This window comes from Ochotona curzoniae, unplaced genomic scaffold, assembly GCF_017591425.1.
Source record: "Ochotona curzoniae isolate NIBS_2020 unplaced genomic scaffold, NIBS_Ocur_1.0 contig_2688, whole genome shotgun sequence".
NCBI classification, from domain to species: Eukaryota; Metazoa; Chordata; class Mammalia; order Lagomorpha; family Ochotonidae; genus Ochotona; species Ochotona curzoniae.
Genome location: NW_024465553.1, coordinates 15,944,237 through 15,962,872, shown reverse-complemented (window position 1 = coordinate 15,962,872; position 18,636 = coordinate 15,944,237). Strand labels below are relative to the sequence as shown.

General features: G+C 49.2%; 1 protein-coding gene across 2 annotated transcripts in view; it reads left to right on the top strand.

Annotated features, from left to right (window-relative positions):
* The window catches only part of ESRRB (estrogen related receptor beta), a 44,622-nt gene that overhangs the window by 23,493 nt on the left and 2,493 nt on the right, over positions 1-18,636 (top strand). For both annotated transcript variants that reach the window (XM_040975590.1, XM_040975589.1), the window contains 3 exons: positions 7,469-7,579; positions 7,998-8,159; positions 15,614-15,883. In XM_040975590.1, coding sequence (XP_040831524.1) covers positions 7,469-7,579; positions 7,998-8,159; positions 15,614-15,883 — 543 coding nt within the window. The remainder of the gene's footprint in view (positions 1-7,468; positions 7,580-7,997; positions 8,160-15,613; positions 15,884-18,636) is intronic.

The window sequence follows — 18,636 nt, the reverse complement described above, 5'->3', positions numbered from 1 at the left end:
TCATAATGTCTGCTACAGACTTGGAAAGGAAAGACCATCACAGGTGTCAGGTATTTGACATGTCTGCTCTGGTCCACCTGAGCTTAAATACTTTTCCCTGAGCCACACAGCTAGTGAATGACAGAGCTGGATGGAATCTTATCTCTTTGGTAATGCAGGGATTCCTTCTCAGTAGCGTGTTCCAGCCCCAACATGGAAACTCTGGGCAATAACAAAGCCCATGCCAAGAGAAGACAGCTGGGTTGAAGTGCCTCTTCCTGCAAACAAACGGTTTAGACATTTCTGCCAGTTGGGAATGCAGGGATAGCACAGATTTGTGGAATATGTTTGGGAACATGGTGCCTGGGTGAGAAGGTTCCAAGGACACAGCAGCATGAGAGTGGGTGGTTTTATAGAGTCTTGGGGACTCAGAGCCTGCAGAACAGTTGGCAAGATACCAGAACCTTAGGGGTTGGATGCATGCATTTACCCAGGAAACTCTCTTGGCTCTTGGGGATTCTGATGTAAGGTGTGTCACCAAAGTAGGAGGCAACCCGATTGGCCGTTGTGTCTGAGGCAGCCAGGTGAGCTCACCTCTCACCCAGAACAGGTGGACTGGAGGAAGCCCATTCTGCATAGGGGATGAAGGTGCAAGTGGATGGGGCTGGCAAACCCATTGGTAAAGCCAGCAGCCTGGAACTCTGTCTGGGTCCTTGCGGGTAGCAGAGGCCCAAGCACTCATCTTCCAAATTTTCCCAGCGCATTAGCAGGGAGCTGGGTCAGAAGCAGAACAGCCAGGACTTGAACATGTTCTCTCTGGGATGCTAAATGGCTTAACACGCTGTACCACAATGTGGCCTCACCACCTGCTTTCTGACATGCCCTAGCTGTGTGACTATGAGCAAGTCGTTGGACCTGCTGTGTTAGTCATGGTGCTCCATTGGGTGGCAGTGGGGTACAGAATGGGAGGGGAGGAGAAAGATCTTGACCATGGATACCTGGCAAGGTCAGCAGGGATCCTTGTACCTGAACAATAGCTCATGGAGGAAGGTTGCTGGATCAGAGATCTTATACCCTCGTGTCCTGTAGGGAGAGAAGCATGCCAGGTGTAATGCGGGACAGGGTCAGGGGCAGGTGGAGGGCCTTGTGCTGCAGGGCCTCGTTTCACTATTTTTAGTGCTTGAGGTATAAAAGAAAGAAGCTGAAACTAGACCCCAGCCGCTGCGGCCCTTGCACACAGGGCTATTTTTACTTCCGAAAGTCTGGGAAGGCATCCAGCCAAGGGAGGGAGAATGAGAAGGCAGGGTGGGGAGGGGGAGCAGGAATTATTTTATTTCCATTAAGAAAAAGTCAGAAACCTGACCTTAGCAAGTGAGCAAGTGGGCAGCTGATCTGGGACGTGGGAGCTGTGCGTGGGAGAGGCCAGCAGATGGGGCCTGGGCTTGAGAGGCCTGGGGACTCCTCAGCTTCCCAGAAGTCTTTGTCCCAGGGTGGCCTTAGGCTTGTTTGATATCCCGAGTTAAGAAGCAAGGTTTGACCCCTGGTGCCTACTGGATGCCCAGCAAGCAGGCTTTGTGCAGGGGTGGAAACAAGTACCCTGGCAGCCAAGGGCAGAGCCTGTGTCATTCGGCTGATGCGTGGTGGGCACTCAGTTCTATTGGTTTACTCAGGTGCTGTAGGCACCTGGGTGCAATCCTTACCTCTCTGCATCCCTACCTTTCTGGAGGAATTTTTTTCAAAAAGATATATTTATTTTTATGGCAAAGTCAGATATTCAGAGAGGAGGAGAAACAGAGAGGAAGATCTTCCGTCGGATGATTCACTCCCCAAGTGACCGCAACGGCCGGTGCTGTGCCAATCTGAAGCCAGGAGCCAGAAACTTCCTCCAGGTCTCCCACGCAGGTGCAGGGCCAGAAGGCTTTGGGCCGTCCTCGACTGCCTTCCCAGGACACAAACATGGAGCTGGATGGGAAGTGGAGCTGCTGGGATTAGAACTGGCACCCGTATGGGATCCCGGCACATTCAAGACAAGGACTTTAGTTGCTAGGCCATGAATGCATGTGACCCCTGGTAGTTACGACAGCAGAGAAGTATCTCCTGCCACCAGAAAGCCACCCAAGCCACTTCAGCGGGCAGATGTGGAGCAAGCAGTTACTACCAAGTACCCACTGTGCACCGAACACTCTATGTAGCTTCCTGAGGAACTACCAAACTGTTTTCCACTGCTGTAGTATTTTGCTTTTCCACTTACATTTAAAAGAAAGTTGAATTTTAAAAAAAATTTATATTAAACTTTATATTTGAGGTTATTATAGTTACATGCAGTTGTAAAAAAAATAACGCAGGGTTGGGACTGGGCATGTTGGCTCAACTGGCTAATCATCTACCTCCAAGCACTGGCATCCCATATTGGTGTCGGTTCACACTCCAGCTGCTCCACTTCCCATTCAGCTCCCTGCTCATGGCCTGGTAAAGCAGCACAGGGTGGTCCAAGGACTTGGGACCCTGTACCCATGTGGGAGACCTGGAATAAGCTCCTGGCCCCTGGCTTCAGATCAGCTTAGCTCCGGCTATTGCAGCCATTTGCGGAGTGAACCAGTGAGTGGAAAATCTTTCTGTCTTTCCTTCTCTCTGTAAATCCACCTTTCCAATAAAAATAAATAGATCTTAAAACAAACAAACAAACAAACAGAAAACGGAGATCCTAGGTGCATCCCAACCATTTCCCCATGTAACCTTTTGCCAAACTCTGCTACCTCTGCCCAGATGTTGCCATCCATGCGGTCAGTTAATATTGTGGCACTCAGGATATGGAACCTCTTCACTGAATAAGTGTTTCTAATAGAAACAGGTTATAAGTCCAAAATCCTCGAAATCTGGAACTTCCTGGGTGCTGATAGGATGCTACCAGTGGGAATTGAACAGCTGACCCCGGTTTCAGATGACACTGTGTACAGCAGCCCTCAGGCTGTGTGTAACGTACATTGAGAACAGATGACCTTTGAGTGTATACTTGGGTCCTGTCCTAAACTATCATATAATCTATGTGTAGATATTCTGAAATTGGGGAAAAAATAGGAGAGGCAGAGCACATCTGATCTCAAATATTTCAGAGAAGGGAACTCAACTTGCCTTCATGTTAGTTAACACATATTGAGCCCTTACTGTATGCTATCCACAGTATCTGATGTGCTCACTTGTGTTAACTTACTGAGAATTAAGTGAGTTATTGTATCCACTGTGAGCTGGGCACTGTAATCATTTCCATTTGACACAGGAGAACTGAGACACAGAGACAAGGCACTTGTTCAGGACCACTCAGGTGGCAGAGTCAAGTCAGGGATTCCATCCAGATCTGATCATTAGCCTGGCACTTCCTCTTTCTGCTCATGCTTGCATCTTTCCAATATAATAGGGTAGAATGGGAGGACTCTTCCTTAACAAATCTTGAGCTCAGCCTGGGGACTTCATCTACTTAGGGCCATATATTCCGGGGATGGCAAATCTCTCTGATATTCAGGAAACACTTGGAAGTGCTACAGTTTTGACTTGCACCTGTTAAGGGATTTAAAGTGTGTTGAACATCAGTTGACCACTGTTGTAATACAAAAGATAGTATTTAGTCCAGTGCTTGGAGATTCCCTTAGGAGCATACACATAGGAACATTATGAAAGCCTCTTTGCATTCAGAAAGTATCAATAGGATCATGCAGTCTCACAATCCCAGACAATAATTGCAAGGTAGTTAGTATGCTTAATGTGCTTCCTGCAGTCTGCTTTTAAGATAGTTTGCTAGTAAAAGGGCACAAGCAATGAAGTAATTCTCATCTCAAGTTCAAGTCCCTCTCCCTCCCTCCCCAAGTGGGGTTTTAAAGACAATTTTCCTAATTTAAAAGGTAATTGCCTGCTGTATTAGTCAGTACTGATTGCTTTCTGCTACAAGTTTTGGAGAAGCCTGTGGCTAGTGCCTTAAGCATCAATAGAAGTGCATTTCTGTATCTAACAGGAAGTCCGGAGACAGGCAGTTACTGGTATTGATTGTTGAGGCTTCTCAGCCATAGAGTCAAGGGCTCGAACTTACTGTTCTTCGGTGACCTGAGAAAGCCGCCTCATGGTTGCAAAGTGATTGCTGCGCTCCAAACTTTACCTTCCATATTCAGGCAAGAAAAAGACATCCTTTTTAGGCAGAGCATGGGAGTTCCAAGGTCTGTCCACTGTCCCTTGCTGTGTGGGCCCTAACTGTTCCCAGTTGAGACTGGCCCATCTCAGTGAGGACAGATGGGTAGGAGGCAGGGAGGGGAGTGGCCGGAAGATAGTACACAGCCTATAGTGAAAGCATCTTTAGCCGTGGAAGGAAGGTGTCCAAGAGCACTTAGGTCCAGAAAGGACTGGCTTGCCCCATTGAGTGGGACAGAGTGGAGTGAGTGATCAGGAGACAGACTTTAGCTCAGCCCAAGGAGAATTTCCTTGGGCAGTGGGCAGCCTTGAGAGAATTTCTGGGTACTGACAGGAACAAAGGAAGCTGACAAGGAACAAATGCTGTGAGCCTGTGCTAAAGATGAAGATCTCTGTGGTGGCTGGCACATCACACCTGTTGAAGGCTGGGTGCTGGGCTCTGGATTGAACCATAAGTAGAGTCCTTCCCGGGGAGGCACTCACAGGCATTACATTTCCTTGTGAAGGGGCGGGGAGTAGGTGTGTTTGTATTGCAATTGCTATAGCAATAGAGACCCCATAGAGGGCACATTCTGCCAAGAGGGTCCACAGGAGAGATAGTATTTGAGCCAGACCTTCAAGGGTGACCCTGGGGAATAGTGTGGATGAAAGGGTTGAGGCCCACCATCCGCTACCCCAGACTTGGGGTGTGAAGTACAGATCCATACTGTGGGATCCCTCACCCTAGAGGATCATCTGCAAATCCTGCCTGTGTCTGATGGGGGACCAGGAGGACAGACCTGGGCTCTTCCCTGTGAGAACCCACTGCCTTGAGGAGCTGATGGCTATAAAGATAAATTACACAGGACATGATGTGGGAAGTACCAGGGGTGAGGAGAGTGCCAAAGCAGCGGTAGGAGGGATGGCTCACCTAGCCTACCAAACCTTTCCTGATGCACCCAGCTGTCCCCACCGGTATGTCATTCCAGTGTTACACAAGCCAGATGTGGTGGGCAGTTTATGTCACCTCTTCCTCCTCTCCTGTAACTGGTGTTGAAAGGGAGGCCATGAGAGCCAACCTGTAGGAGGCCGCCTAACTGGTGAGGGTTGTAGCTCATCTGGGATTTGATCATTGGAATCCATCAGCTGGGGAAGCTGTAGGGCTTGTGCATAGGGGAGGACTCAGACAAGCACTTAGGAAGCAAGGAGAGTACACACATTTCCCACCAGGGATCTGTTTGTGCATAATTAAGCCCAATAGACCACTTTTAAAAAAATCAACCCTGATAATTGATATACTTATTGATTGGAGCCATTGACTGGTAGGCTATAAAGATCTGGAGGAGACAGTTTAGAGGAGAGCTTGTACTTGCTGTGCTCTGGAGGTCACATCTTGGAATGGCTCAGAGCTTGCCTGGGCACTGGCTCTTGGAGGGGACAAATGACTGTTTTTTTTTAATTTGTGCAATGGGAATCCAGGCACCTGTTTTATGTTTTGGGAGTTGGAGAAGGTAATACAGATGGGAAGTCCACTTTTATTTTTAAAGAGGATTTTTAAAAGTATTTTTGAAAGGCAAATGATATAAAGAGTGACAAAGGTGAAATGGAAAGAGAAGGTAGAGAGGCCTTCTATCTGCCGAGTTCATTCCCCAAATGGCTACAACAGCTAGGGCGGGGCAAGGCTAATGCCAGAAGCCTAGAGCTCCATCTGAATTGCCAGATGTGTGGCAGAGGCTTAGCTACTTGGTCCATCATCTGTTGCTTTTCTGGGCATATTAGCAGGAATGCTGGTTTGGAACTGGAGCAGTTAGCACTTGAACCTGTGCTCTGATACGAGATGCTAGTATTGCAGCCTTAACTTACTGATCTGTGCTTTTCCTTTGTTTGTTCAACATTTCTTGCTCTGAGTGACAGCTGCCTTGGATGTGGCTGCCTGGGTAGAGAGAGGAGAGCTGGTTTGACCAGGGTCCGAGAGGGAAGGCCACCCGAATGGGGAAGGGGCTCAACTCTGAGTGGGGAATGACGACATTCATCTTGGTGTTAAAGGCAGATTAACACAGATAGCAAAATCTATAGCAGCTCAAGTCACTTCTATAAACCAGCATAATGTAGACATAAAACCCACAGATCCTCTCATATATGTTATACCATTGTCTGCACGCTCCCGGGAGCACCCCTCCCCGCATTTCTGTCCCATCTATGCTACATTCCACCTTAGTTTACACTGGCTAGCTGGTCTTGTGGGCGCCCTGTTGCCAGGTGGCCAGTCTGAGCGTGTGGGCCAGAGCAAGGAACCCACCAAGGTTCCTACTATGGACCTGAAGATGGTGGTAGGGGGCTGTCTTTAAGGCAGGAATGGGTGGGGTAGGCCACCAGAAGGCTGTGTGGACACAGTGACTGTAGGGGTCTTTTGAGGAAACGATCATTCCTGGAGATGAAGGTGAGTGTGGGGGCGGTTGCAGCTGTTGCTGCCAGGATTCCTCCCAGCACTGGGTTTCCCAGGGTGGCTGGGGCTGCCTATATACCCGTCTCATGGGCACTTTCTGGGAAAGAGCAGACTGTCCTGGAATCTCAGTGAGGGATCCAGAAACTGATTTTTTTTAAGATTTTTTTTTAAAAAATTTAAAAGTTGCATTACAGAGAAAAAGGGAGAGATGGAGTGAGATCTTACATCCATTGCTTCACTTCCCAAACAACTGCAATAGCCAGGGCTGGGTCAGGCTAAAACTAGGAGCCAGTTCTGGGTTTCCCATGTTGGTGCAGCAGCCCAAGCACTTGGATCAACTTCCACTGCTTTTCCATGTGCTGAATTGGAAGTGGAGCAGCCAGGACTTGAACCGGTGTTTTTTATGAGTATTACAGGCAATAGCTTAATGTTTTATATCACAGCACCGGGCCCCCAGAAATTGACATTGGTAATGAGCGTCCACAAAATGCATGGGCCTGTTGATGGCAGGGACCCCTTTCCCTTTTCTTGGCAATTTACTCGACCCTTGCTAGACTCAGAGCATATGTAACCTAAATGATGACTTCTCCCCAGCACTTGGCAGAGGGCTTTTGTGTTTTGCTTTCAAGGGCTAAAGGGTGCTGATGATAGGTTTCAAGAGAATACTAAATCCAGAGTGGCAGCATCAAACCTGTGGCAGGTGACACAGGCTGGGAGCATCAGTGGAATCTTTTACGATTAATTGTCCAGGTACCTATTCAATTAGGTAGCTGCGGAAGGCCATTTGGCCATGACCCTGAAGGCCTTAGCCAGTACCCTCCCGCTGCTACCTTCACAACCCCCCATGGTGTTGAATAACTCCTGAGAGTTCTCATTGCTCCCCAACAGGTGTGCGCCTGGACCGGGTTCGCGGAGGCCGCCAGAAGTACAAGCGACGGTTGGACTCTGAGAACAGCTCGTACCTGAGCTTTCAGATCTCCCCAGCTGCTAAAAAGCCATGTGAGTCTCAGCAGTCCCTGCTGCTCTGGCCTCCCTGGAGGAAATGGCCACCTTCCCACCCAACATCTGCATAGCACTGCTGTCGGAACCTTCGGGCTTCATGCAGAAAACCTGAATTCCATATAGAGTAACACAAGATGCAGTTCCGTGCCAGGTCTTAAGAAACCACAGGTCCCAGGATCCAGCAGCACCCCCTCAGTACTTAGCCAGGTTCCTCTCAGTAGAATCCATGAGGCAACTTCCTTGAGGGAGAGGAAAGTTTGTTTCTCTACAGTCCACCCCATTGTAGCCAGAGGCAGTGGTCAAGGAAGAGCGGGCAGGGGATGGCAGCTACATTGGACCTGCCCCATCCTAGCCCCCATCCTGGCTCTTGTTTTCTCTCCCCAGGCATTGACCCTTCCCTCTTTGATTCTTGCAGCGACCAAGATTGTCTCGTGCCTCATGGTGGCTGAGCCAAACAACCTGCAGGCCATGCCTCCTTCTGGCATACCTGAGGCGGACATCAAGGCACTGGCCACGCTCTGTGATTTGGCTGACCGGGAGCTTGTGGTCATCATTGGCTGGGCCAAGAACATCCCAGGTAAGTCTTGTGAGATGGAGGTGAGGGAACCCAGCATTTCTCAGCCAGACTCCACATTCCTGCACCCCAGGTTGTAGTTCTGATGATGCATGGAACTGGCCCCTAGGGGCCAAGAAATCTTGGTGGGCTTGTTTTCCTTCAACCTATCTTCTCCCCTTGAGAGTTTGGAGGGGAGTGGCTATTGAGAAGATGCAAGTGTGTTAATGAACTTCTGGGGCTCTTCAGAACCTGTAATCTGGAAGAGGCTATGTCTAGACTACAGTTGGTACCACTCAAAGCATAAGTTTCTTGAACCCTTAGAGGACAAAGAATGGAGTGCCTTTGTAGATGTTACTGGAATTCTCCTGGGAAAGGAGCAGTGATATTCTGGGTCTGCAAGTGCTAGCCTGGGCAGGTCATTGGCTGACCACTCTGAAATGGGATTAGGAGCGGAGCTCTGAGCTAGTGCTCTGAGGATAAACCAGACCCTTTGCAACAAGCCTTCGGTATGGAGTCTGATGTCCTAACATCAGTTGTGGGCTCGCTGTTACCTCCTGCTTGGTCTCCAAGGGAGGCCTGTCTGTCCCATTGGATTCTAGGATCTTGTAGGGTATTTCTGGACTGGAAGTCTGAATCACCTGTCTCAGGCCATGTGGACTTTTCTTCACTTCATGTGGACCCCAACCCCACTTTTAGCTTCCCTTGGGCTGATGGCGAGAAATGGTGGGAGCTAATTTTGGCTGTTGCTGTCCCTAGCTATGAAACTTATCTCTTCCATCATGTGTACATTGTAGACTATTCTCCATGCAGCTTGCTGCTCAACTCTGTTAGTGTATCCAAAACTCCACTCTCATCATGGGAAAAATATCCCTTTCTCCTTCCTCATCTTTAAAATCATTTAGAAATAATGCAAATATTAAACCCAAAACCAATTGAGAAACAAGTTGCAATTTACCTACATAAGGATAAATGCAGTGCTATAATGACAAGATGCCTAAAAGATACAGCACTATAATGAATAGTTATAACATCACAACTAAAGTAACACTTAACAGATACAAATAGATATGACATTACAATGAATAGATGCAGTATTAACAATTAATGGGGACATAAAAGATACTGCACTATAATTAATAGATGCAGCATTGCAACCAATAGACACAGCATTACAATTAATAGATGTAGATACTGCATTCCAATTAATACTGTTACAATTAATAGAGACATCACAGAAATGGTGCTGTAATTAATAGACACAGCATTGTGGTGAATAGATATGAGTAGTTGCGGCATTGCAATTAGTAGGTAGTGCTACAGTTAATAGAGATACGGTGCTATAATCAATAGATACACCATTACTACCAATAGACATGGTGTTACGAATAAACACATGTGGATACAGTGCTGCAAGTAAAATGGCAATTACCAGGACATACACAAAATTGGAATATGAAAAGTTGAAGAAAAGAACAGAAAATTGTATCTTCACAATGCTTCTGCTCTGTAAAACTTTGATAGGCAACTAGGAGGCAGGGACCGAGATGCAGACACTCTGCATGCTGTGAGGGTGGTCTGGAACAGGACATACGTTCTTAAGAAGCTGGTGCACGAGGTGAGGAGGATGAGGCACCTTCCTTTTGGAGTTGTTCTTGTGCTGGCTTGGACCAGGAGCTTGCCTGTCTTTCCTTCCATTGCTGCCCCATGACCCTGGCAGTGACCCACCAGGGACTGCATATGTAGCTCTGTGACATTAAACAGTTTATAACTTCCTGTCTCTGCATCCTGTCTTGTTGTCTCAGCCTGGAAAGATGAGCACAAGTGCCTGCTAACATGGCAAAAGAACCCTGGACCTTCAGATGCCCAGATCCATGGGTGATGGAAATGAACTCAAAAGTCCAGTGTGTGAGTTCTTAGGTGCAGGGAGCCTGTCAGGGCCCGGGAGCCAGCAAATGTGCTGCTGGCTGCCCCCTCCCTGGCATGAAGCATGGGGGCCCCTAGGGGTTCTAATTTGGGGTGGGCTGGCACATCCTGGCTATAAGGAGCTCAGTGCCGCAAGGATTACTCACTCAGGAGTTTCTCAATCTGCCCAGCGCTGGCTCAGCACACAGGTGGGGTCAAGCCCCTGCTTATGACACCTCAGCCTGGATTGCTCTACTAACCCAGGGCCAAACTGGGGACAGCGGCCCATGGGCCCCTTCTGCCCCACACTACCCTCCTGGCCCAGGATGAGCAGGTCCTGCTGCCCAGTGACAGGCCAGGAGAATCACCTGGTATTCCCTCAGGGTCACTGCTTCCTCCTTGTACCACCCCACCTCGGGAAACACCTCCATGGAGTAGGAGCCCTATCTCCCCTGCACCTTTCCACCTGCCAGTTCTTCTCCTATCTATGCCCAGCCAAGAGGGCAGGATGGGGCAGAGTTTGTCTAAGGAGCAACCTAGCCTCCAGTCCCAGCTCTGCTCTCTCCATACTGCCTCGTGCCAACTGCTTAACTTCCTGGTCTTCAGTGTCCTCCTCCACACAGTGGCAATCATCACAAAGCCACCACCCCCACCCCTTGGCATTGCCACACACTTCAGCGGGCTCTTGAGGAGTGGCAGAATTTTGGTTGTGATGTCATCATCATCACTCACAGTATGAAAGCCTCTGTCATGTCTCCTTATCCAAAACAGAAGTCCTTTGGATGAAAAACATAAGATTAATGCAGGGACTCATTTGATTGTCTCAAATGCTGTTTCCCTGTTTTGTGAAGTCTCCATGCTGAGTTATTTGGGCCTGGACTTCTAGTGGTGGGTAAGGTAGGAGCTAATTAGTGATGTCTCTTGTCACTGCATGTGAGCCTTATACACACACACACACTCATTTATATATACAGATATACATGCACATGTAGGAGGAGTGCTGCAAGGAGCAGCCTGGGCTGTTATCAGACACAAGGGATCCTGGCTCGTGCCTCAGTGTCTTCCAGCATAGTGCACCAAGAGCACTTCATACTTGCCTTTGCAAGCACACAGTGAGTACTGACTGTTTAAGGCCTACTGCTAGGAGATGTGGTTGAGAGAGAATTCGCGTCACCCTTTTCCCTGCCCCTTGTCTAAGACCCCCAGAAGATGCTTGAAATCAGGAATAGTATTGAATCTCTATCTATGTCTTTTTTTCTGCGTGGTTTGCGGTGCTACCACTGCACATGGCAGCAGAGTCCATCTGTCTTTTCTATGTGTTGTGGCCTTAGGTCACCCTTTGTGGTCACTGCTTTTCTACTTTGGGATCATTATAAAGTTGAAGTAGGGCTACTTGAGCACAAACTCCATGGTACCATGGTCTGATCTTGGGAACCAGCACAGACAGCATGGCTAGGCTAGACAAGGTCTAACACCAAGAGGGAACAGTGATGGGGTGAGTGAATGACGAGTGATGGAAAGCATATCAGTGGTTTACTTCTGGACTTTCCACTTAATGTTTCTGAAGTTTGACCACAGGCAAAATGGAAAGCAAAGCCACAGATAAGGGAGGCTATTCCAGCCTGGAATTCCTCCCCACCGCCTTACTCCAGGATCCCATTTGGAAAAAAGAGCAAGTTTTATGGGGAAAATTCAGGGCTTGTGGTCTTTCCTTGCAGCCTGGGCTTGCCAGATGAAGGGTTGATTTCGAGTGGAATTTCCTGGGTGTTAAGTTGGCCAGAGGGCAAGGGCTGGCCTTTAGAATGTGATTCCTTCTCAAGGCAGTGGTGGGCAGCACCTGATGGACAGTGATCTTTGCTGGTCATTAGCCCCTTACCCATCCTTCCCAGGCAGCCAGAGTCTACCCCTGCCCAAGAGGGCTTTCATGGAGGCATCACTATTACTCTTGCTCAGCTCAGGCTGGCATTTCCTGGTATCCCCAAGGGGGTCTCCTCTCCAGGGGTCCCTTGGTGGCCTTACTTCCAGGTATCCAGTGGCTGGCTGGATGAAATATGAGCTGCCGAGTGACAGCAGCTGTGTGTGAAGTGGCCCTAGATCCTATAATTACAACTCCCTTTATTACTTGTGCTAATGGCCTTCCAGGTCGACAGAAACAATCATAAATTAACAGATTATGAACTCCACTTGCCACGAATTATGTTCCCTCTCTCTCTCTTTTTGAAATTCCAGCAGCTTGTGGTGCCAGACTGCTGGGGGTTGGGAACTCTGGGAAGAGCCTGCCTATGATTAGACCAGCAGGTGCAGATAAAGCCATTTGCCTGGGGCAGTAGAGTTCAGGGTGGGCCTGGGAGTCAGCATAGCCAGTCAGGGGGCCAGCCAATCAGGGGGGCAGTCAGTCACGGGGGCAGCCCTACACTCCCCCTGGGACCATCTAGTAAAGACAGCAGTCTCCACAGAGGCATTTCAACAAATTCATAGAAATATAGAATGAAAGAGTGTGCTTGCTTTGCGGGCAAAGCAATTTGAACCCATGCATAATTGTTTCCACAAACTTTTTGAGCTACCTTCCTTTATTCAACTCCATGCTTTGGAGTATTCATTTTGAATTTTTGAAAAGATTTTATGTTATTTAAAAGGTAGACACACACACACACATACATACACACATGAGAGAGAGGTGCTCCATCTACTGGTTCACTCTCCAAAGGGCCACAGTGACTGGGACTAGGGCTGGGTCAGGCAAAATCCAGGCACCTGGAACTTCATCCAGGTCTTCCACATAGGTGGCAGGGTCCTAAGCACCTCGGCCATCCCCCACTTCTTTCCCAGGCACCTTTAGCAGGGAGCAAGATGTTAAGTGGCACAGCTGGGACTCAAACCCAAGATTTAGTATGGAATGCTGGCTTTGCAGACTGTGGCTTAACGTGCTGTGCCATTATGTCAGCCTTGCACTTGGATTTTAAAAGGTATGTGCATGACTTTATGAAGGTGCTCAAAGAAGAGGAGAGAAATAAGGAGCTGAGCACACACTCAAGCCAGCCTGGAAGAGAGGTGTGAGAACAGGTATCCAGGAACAGGCTCTGATGAGGACACAGCCACCATGCAAGTCACCATGCCCCTTCTGGCCACCACCAAAGGGCAAACCTTTCCCTCACTGTCACAGCATAGGCAGTGGCACCCTGGGACAAAGCATCCCTGGACTGTGGTCGGAGTTGCATGCATTTCCTGCTATAGCCCTAACTTCGTGCTGACCAGCGACCCTGGGTGTGTCTTTGCTTCCTCACTGTAAGCTGCTCAAGTCAGGAAACTGGTCTGCTTTAAGTGTGCCATTCTGTCTCCAGTGTCTAGCATGGGCCTGGCACTCAGTGGATGCTCAGGAAGCATTTGTTGAGGGGCAGACAGTTGGCACAGCAGTTAAGGTGTCACTTGGGATGCCCCTGTAGCATGTCAGAATGCCTGGTTCAAGTCCCAGCCCTGCTCCTGATTCCAATTTCCTACTAACGTGCAGCCTGGGAACAGAGGGTAATTGCTCAAACACTAGAGTTCTAGGCTTCCGGCTTCTGCCTTCTCCAGTCCTGGAGTGAACCAGTCCTGGAATGAAAGTTCTGTGTGTGTGTGTATGTGTGCACGCCTGTGTCTGCCTATTTCTGTCTCTCTACCTTGAGAATACAATGACTAAATAAATACATGAATAAATGCTGAATGACTACGGGCAGGTGCATGCTAGTAACATTTTCCCAAGGATCCTGCCAATGCAGTTAGCCTCACGGGGGTCCTTTCTCCAGCATTTCAGCAGCGTAGCACTACCTAACCCTCCCTTTATGCTGCCTTCCAATCTAGGGGTCTATTAATTTTGCCCCTACCCTCCTCCTCCAGCTGCCCTCCCAGACTGTCTGCTTTCAGCAGTCCAATACATGTGGACACATGCATGTACGCACACACAATGCCCTCCTGTGCTGGCTGATTGGTATCTGTTAATTAATGTCGCCCAAGGCCTCTCTCCCACACCAAGTCCTGATAAAAGAAATTGGCTGTCCACTTCTATCTGTCTTTTATGACTGCCTAGCTCTCCTGGCCCCATATATCCTCTCCCAGGCCTGGTATATGGACCACAGTGCACACACAGCTAACCTGACTGCATCCCAGCCTCTCCCTTGAGAAAGCACATCCATCAAAGCTCAGGGCAGGGCAGGATAATTGTTCCTGCTCTGTTGGTGATCACCCGCCAATCCCAGCAGTCAGGGACTCATCCACAGCCCAGTGTACAGATCAGGGCCTGCCTGGCACTGTAATGGCCAAATTTGGAGAAAGGGTTTGGGGTTAGGACCCTCCTACCCGGTCTGCAGGGTCAGGAATACACTTGTGCTGATTGGACTGGGGGATGGGATCGAGGATGCCAGATGAGAGTGCCATCCATGAGAGTCCAATGTCAAGACCAGCCAAGGTCCCCTGGCAAGCCCAAAGAGAAGGGATACTGTCCATCACGTGCCAGTAGAGACACCAACAATGGTAAAAGCCACCGCCACCAGGGAGCTCCATGTGCTGGGAGCAGGGCCCTCAGCCTCATGTACACCCATGCATCCCTCACCCTCCTTGCACATCATATCAAAAAGCTCAACCCCTTTCTGGCCAGCTACTCATGGTGTGTGGTGCCAGTCAGTGGCTTTCTGGTGGCCATTCCTGGATGTTAGTGTCTTGGGTGGCTGTTGTGTTTGAAAATCAGCAAACTGGTTTGTTTCCTCTGGTGATTCAAGATGCTAAACGCATGCATAGTACAGTTGCATCTGATTACTCAGTTCACAGAGGGAAGGCTTTCCCCTCTTGTTTGTTGAGAACAACTTACTCATTGTGTTGTCTCATTTAGACCTTACCTCACTGCCCAGAGGAAGAAGTCGAGGTCTGCAGTGAAGGCATGGCTTGCATGTGGCCCAGCCCAGGCACTCTTTTGAGCACACTGCACCAGGAAGAAGTGGGCTTCACTGTGGGCCTGCAAGGAGGGGAACTCCATGGTCCCAGGCTCCCATTATCAGGCCCGCTGGGTCTGCAGCCTGGTGGCCTGGGCAGAGGGGCCCTGACCTCTACCTTATGAGAACGTCGTTCCCTGGCTTGAGACCCTCAACTTCTCAGCACTCCCAGGCTGTGGCCACAGGGACCTTCTGCCCCTTTCCTAGTGGGGTTCCCCTGGTACAGAGAGAGGGACCCAGAAACGCCCCAGAGTGGAAGTACCCCTCTCCTGTCACCTCCTGATCCAGTTAGGAACCCAGTAACTCCTTCAATAACAAGTGCATTTTGTTCATTAGGAAGTCTCCCCAGCCTTTTGCAATATAGGTGAGCAGGATCAGTAATAACTGCCCATATCGACTGAGCTCTTGTTATTAAGCCTTCTTCACAAATTGCAAGTCTGACTCAATGCACCAGGCGTCTGGCAGTGGACAACAGGCCCACCCCAGCCACAGCAGGATCCAGAGATGGCAGGGGCATGGCCACTCCCGGCCACACCCCTCCAGGAGCCCCTGGCTCAGCCTTCTGACCAGGCGCTTCCTTCCCCTGTCCTCATTGCATCTTGTCTACAGGTTTCTCAGACCTCTCGCTGGGGGACCAGATGAGCCTGCTGCAGAGCGCCTGGATGGAGATCCTCATCCTGGGCGTTGTGTACCGCTCGCTGCCCTATGACGACAAGCTGGTGTACGCAGAGGACTACATCATGGACGAGGCCCACTCTCGCCTCACAGGGCTGCTGGAGCTCTACCACGCCATCCTGCAGCTAGTACGCAAGTACAAGAAGCTCAAGGTGGAAAAGGAGGAGTTTGTGACACTCAAGGCCCTGGCCCTCGCCAACTCAGGTAGGGAGAGGCAGGTGTGTGCCTGCATGGGGGGCAGTTTGGGGCATTTCCAGGTCTCTGAGCAGGACCAGCTGCAGCAAGCAGGAATGACATGAAGGCACTGAAGCTTTTTGTTTACCCTAAGGTTGTTACAGGGAGTAGGCTGGCCTTGGAAGGGGATTGGTGGTGAAGACTGGCAGAGACTGAATGTTCCCCAAGCCTTTGACCTTGGAATTGACACACTGGTGGGTTGAAGGACATAAGGCTGGGGTCAATTAAAGGTCAAGTTCAGGGAAAGCTGCTTCACTCTATGCCTTATCAGAAAAATGGAGACATGAGGGGTGAGCCTTGTGGCACAGTGGGCTAAGTCACCTCTTGGGACCTGGGATTGAGTCCTGGCTGCTCTGCTTCCCATGCAGCTACCTGCTCGTGTGCCTGTGAAGGCAGCACAAGTGCTCGGGCCCCTGCTGTGCACATTGGAGACCAGGATGGAAACCCTGGCTCCTACATTTGACCTGGCCCAACTGTAGCTATCACAAGCAGTTAGGGAGTAAATTAGTGAATGGAAACTCTCTCTGCTCCCATCCCACTCTTTAAAGTGGACAATGAACAGGACAATGAACAACCCCTCCTCTCCAAAACTACTGAAAGGATTTTTATATAGAGATCATATTATGCTGGCATGTGATAAGTGTTCTGGTCCTTACATTAACTATACATTCATTCAATTCTTATAACCCTCAAAGCAAAGTTAAACCCACTTTCCAGATGGGGAAACTGAGGCTTAGGAAAGGTGAAGTAATGTGTCCTGCATTAACCAGTTAAAAAGTGTCAGTTCATATCAGATCATCCGATTTCTAAGATCAACCCAAGCTGACACTCACTGTTTGAATGTTTCAGTCCAGTTCTCCCTCTGTGGGGGCAGACCGTGTACCTGAGCACCAGGGAGTAAAACAGTCCCTACTGATTGGCTCAGAAGGAAGATCCTTTGGCAGCCACAACTTCTAAGCTGTGTTTTCTGGGGAGAGGTTCTGGGCACAGAGAGACTGGGTGGGTGGTAAACTTAAATGTCATCTGCTTCTACATCCAGTCTCCAGGCTGTGCTGGGTTCTGGGTGGATGGAGGAGCTGGAGGGACCCAGGTCACTCACTTAAGACAGCTGCCATCAGGAATGCACACACTGTGTGTTGCCCATGTCATTGCCAGGGGCCGGGTCTGCTGGGCCAGGGTTCAGGTTCTAGCTCTGAGCTTTGCTATCAATGACACTTTGGGCAGCTTTCTGTCTTGATGTGTTCTGTAGAGATTGTCTTTTTTTTTTTTTTTTTTTTTTTTTTAAGATTGACTTATTTATTTGAAAGGGAGCATGACAGAGAGAGAATCTTTCATCTGCTTGTTCATTCCTTTGCAATAGTTGGGACTGAGCCAGCAGAAGCCGGGAGCCAGGAACTCTATTAGGGTCTCCCTCTGTGGGAGCAGACCGTATACCTCTTGTAAGCCCTTGTGTGAGTGCTGAAGGTGCCTGGTCTACAAGAAGTGTTTGATAAGAAGTCATGACTATTTGTAGCATTAACATGAATGGGACACAGTGATGCCAGTGTGTGTCCCCAGGGGAGATACAGGCTCAGGATTTCCTGGCCTACTCCATGCCATCCTGCCCAGGAAAACTTTCAGTCCTTCACAAGCTGGGCATGAGACCTCTGCCCCATGCGACTTTGTGGACTTTGCCCAGGACGCTGCTGAGGCCCCACATAGGCCTTCTTTTATCCCGCCCACAGCTCATGGCTGCCCCCTGCAGAAGCCTTGCTTCTTGTGCTCGGCACCTGCAGCCAATGATGGACTTGCACAGGGTCAAAGTGACCTGGAGGGTCCCTGTCCCTGCCTTGCTTGCTCTGCCCCTGTGTCTGCCTGCCTACTTCCTTTCTTGAGAACACAAAGCCTGTGTAGGTTTCTGAATACAGACCTGCCTCAGACTCTGTCTCTATAGAACCTGTCCTAATAGAGGGAAGTTTAAAAATATTTTTAAATTTGTTTATTTTTAATACAAATTATTTCTGTGAATGATAGATGAATGCGAAATAATTAACAGTACATACACATTCACACCATAAGCCCATTTTTAAAATTTTTGATGGTTATATATTTTTAAAGATTTATTTATTTTATTGCAAAGTCAGATATATATATAGAGAGAGAGAGAGAGAAGAGGAACAGAAAGGAAGATCTTCCATCTGATGATTCACTCCCCAGATGACTGCAATGGCTGGAGCTGTGCCAACCAGAAGCCAAGAGCTTTTCCAGGTCTCCCACGTGGGTACAAGGTCCCAAGGCTTTGGGCCATCCTTGACTGCTTCCCCAGGCCACAAGCAGGGAGCTGGATGGGAAGTGGAGCTGCTAGGAATGACTACAACCAGACTATAACCAGAGATGAGCTGATCTGAAGCCTGGAGCCAGAAACTTCTTCCAGATCTCCCACGCAGGTGCAGGGAGCCATCCTGCATTTGGGCCAGCCTCTAATATTTCCCTAGGTATATTAGCAAGGAGCTAGATCAAAGGTGGAGCAGCAAGGACTCAAACTGGCACCATTATGGGATGCTTGTGCTGCAGGTGGAGGCTTAGCCTTCTATGCTGTGGCTCCGGCTCCTGTATTCCACTTTTCCATGAGCTTCCTGAAGTATCCTCACATGTACTCTGCCTGAAGACCCACAGTGTCTCATGACATGAACCCACCAGGGTCTTGTGCTGCCATCAGGCTTCACCCAAGTACATCCTTTGTC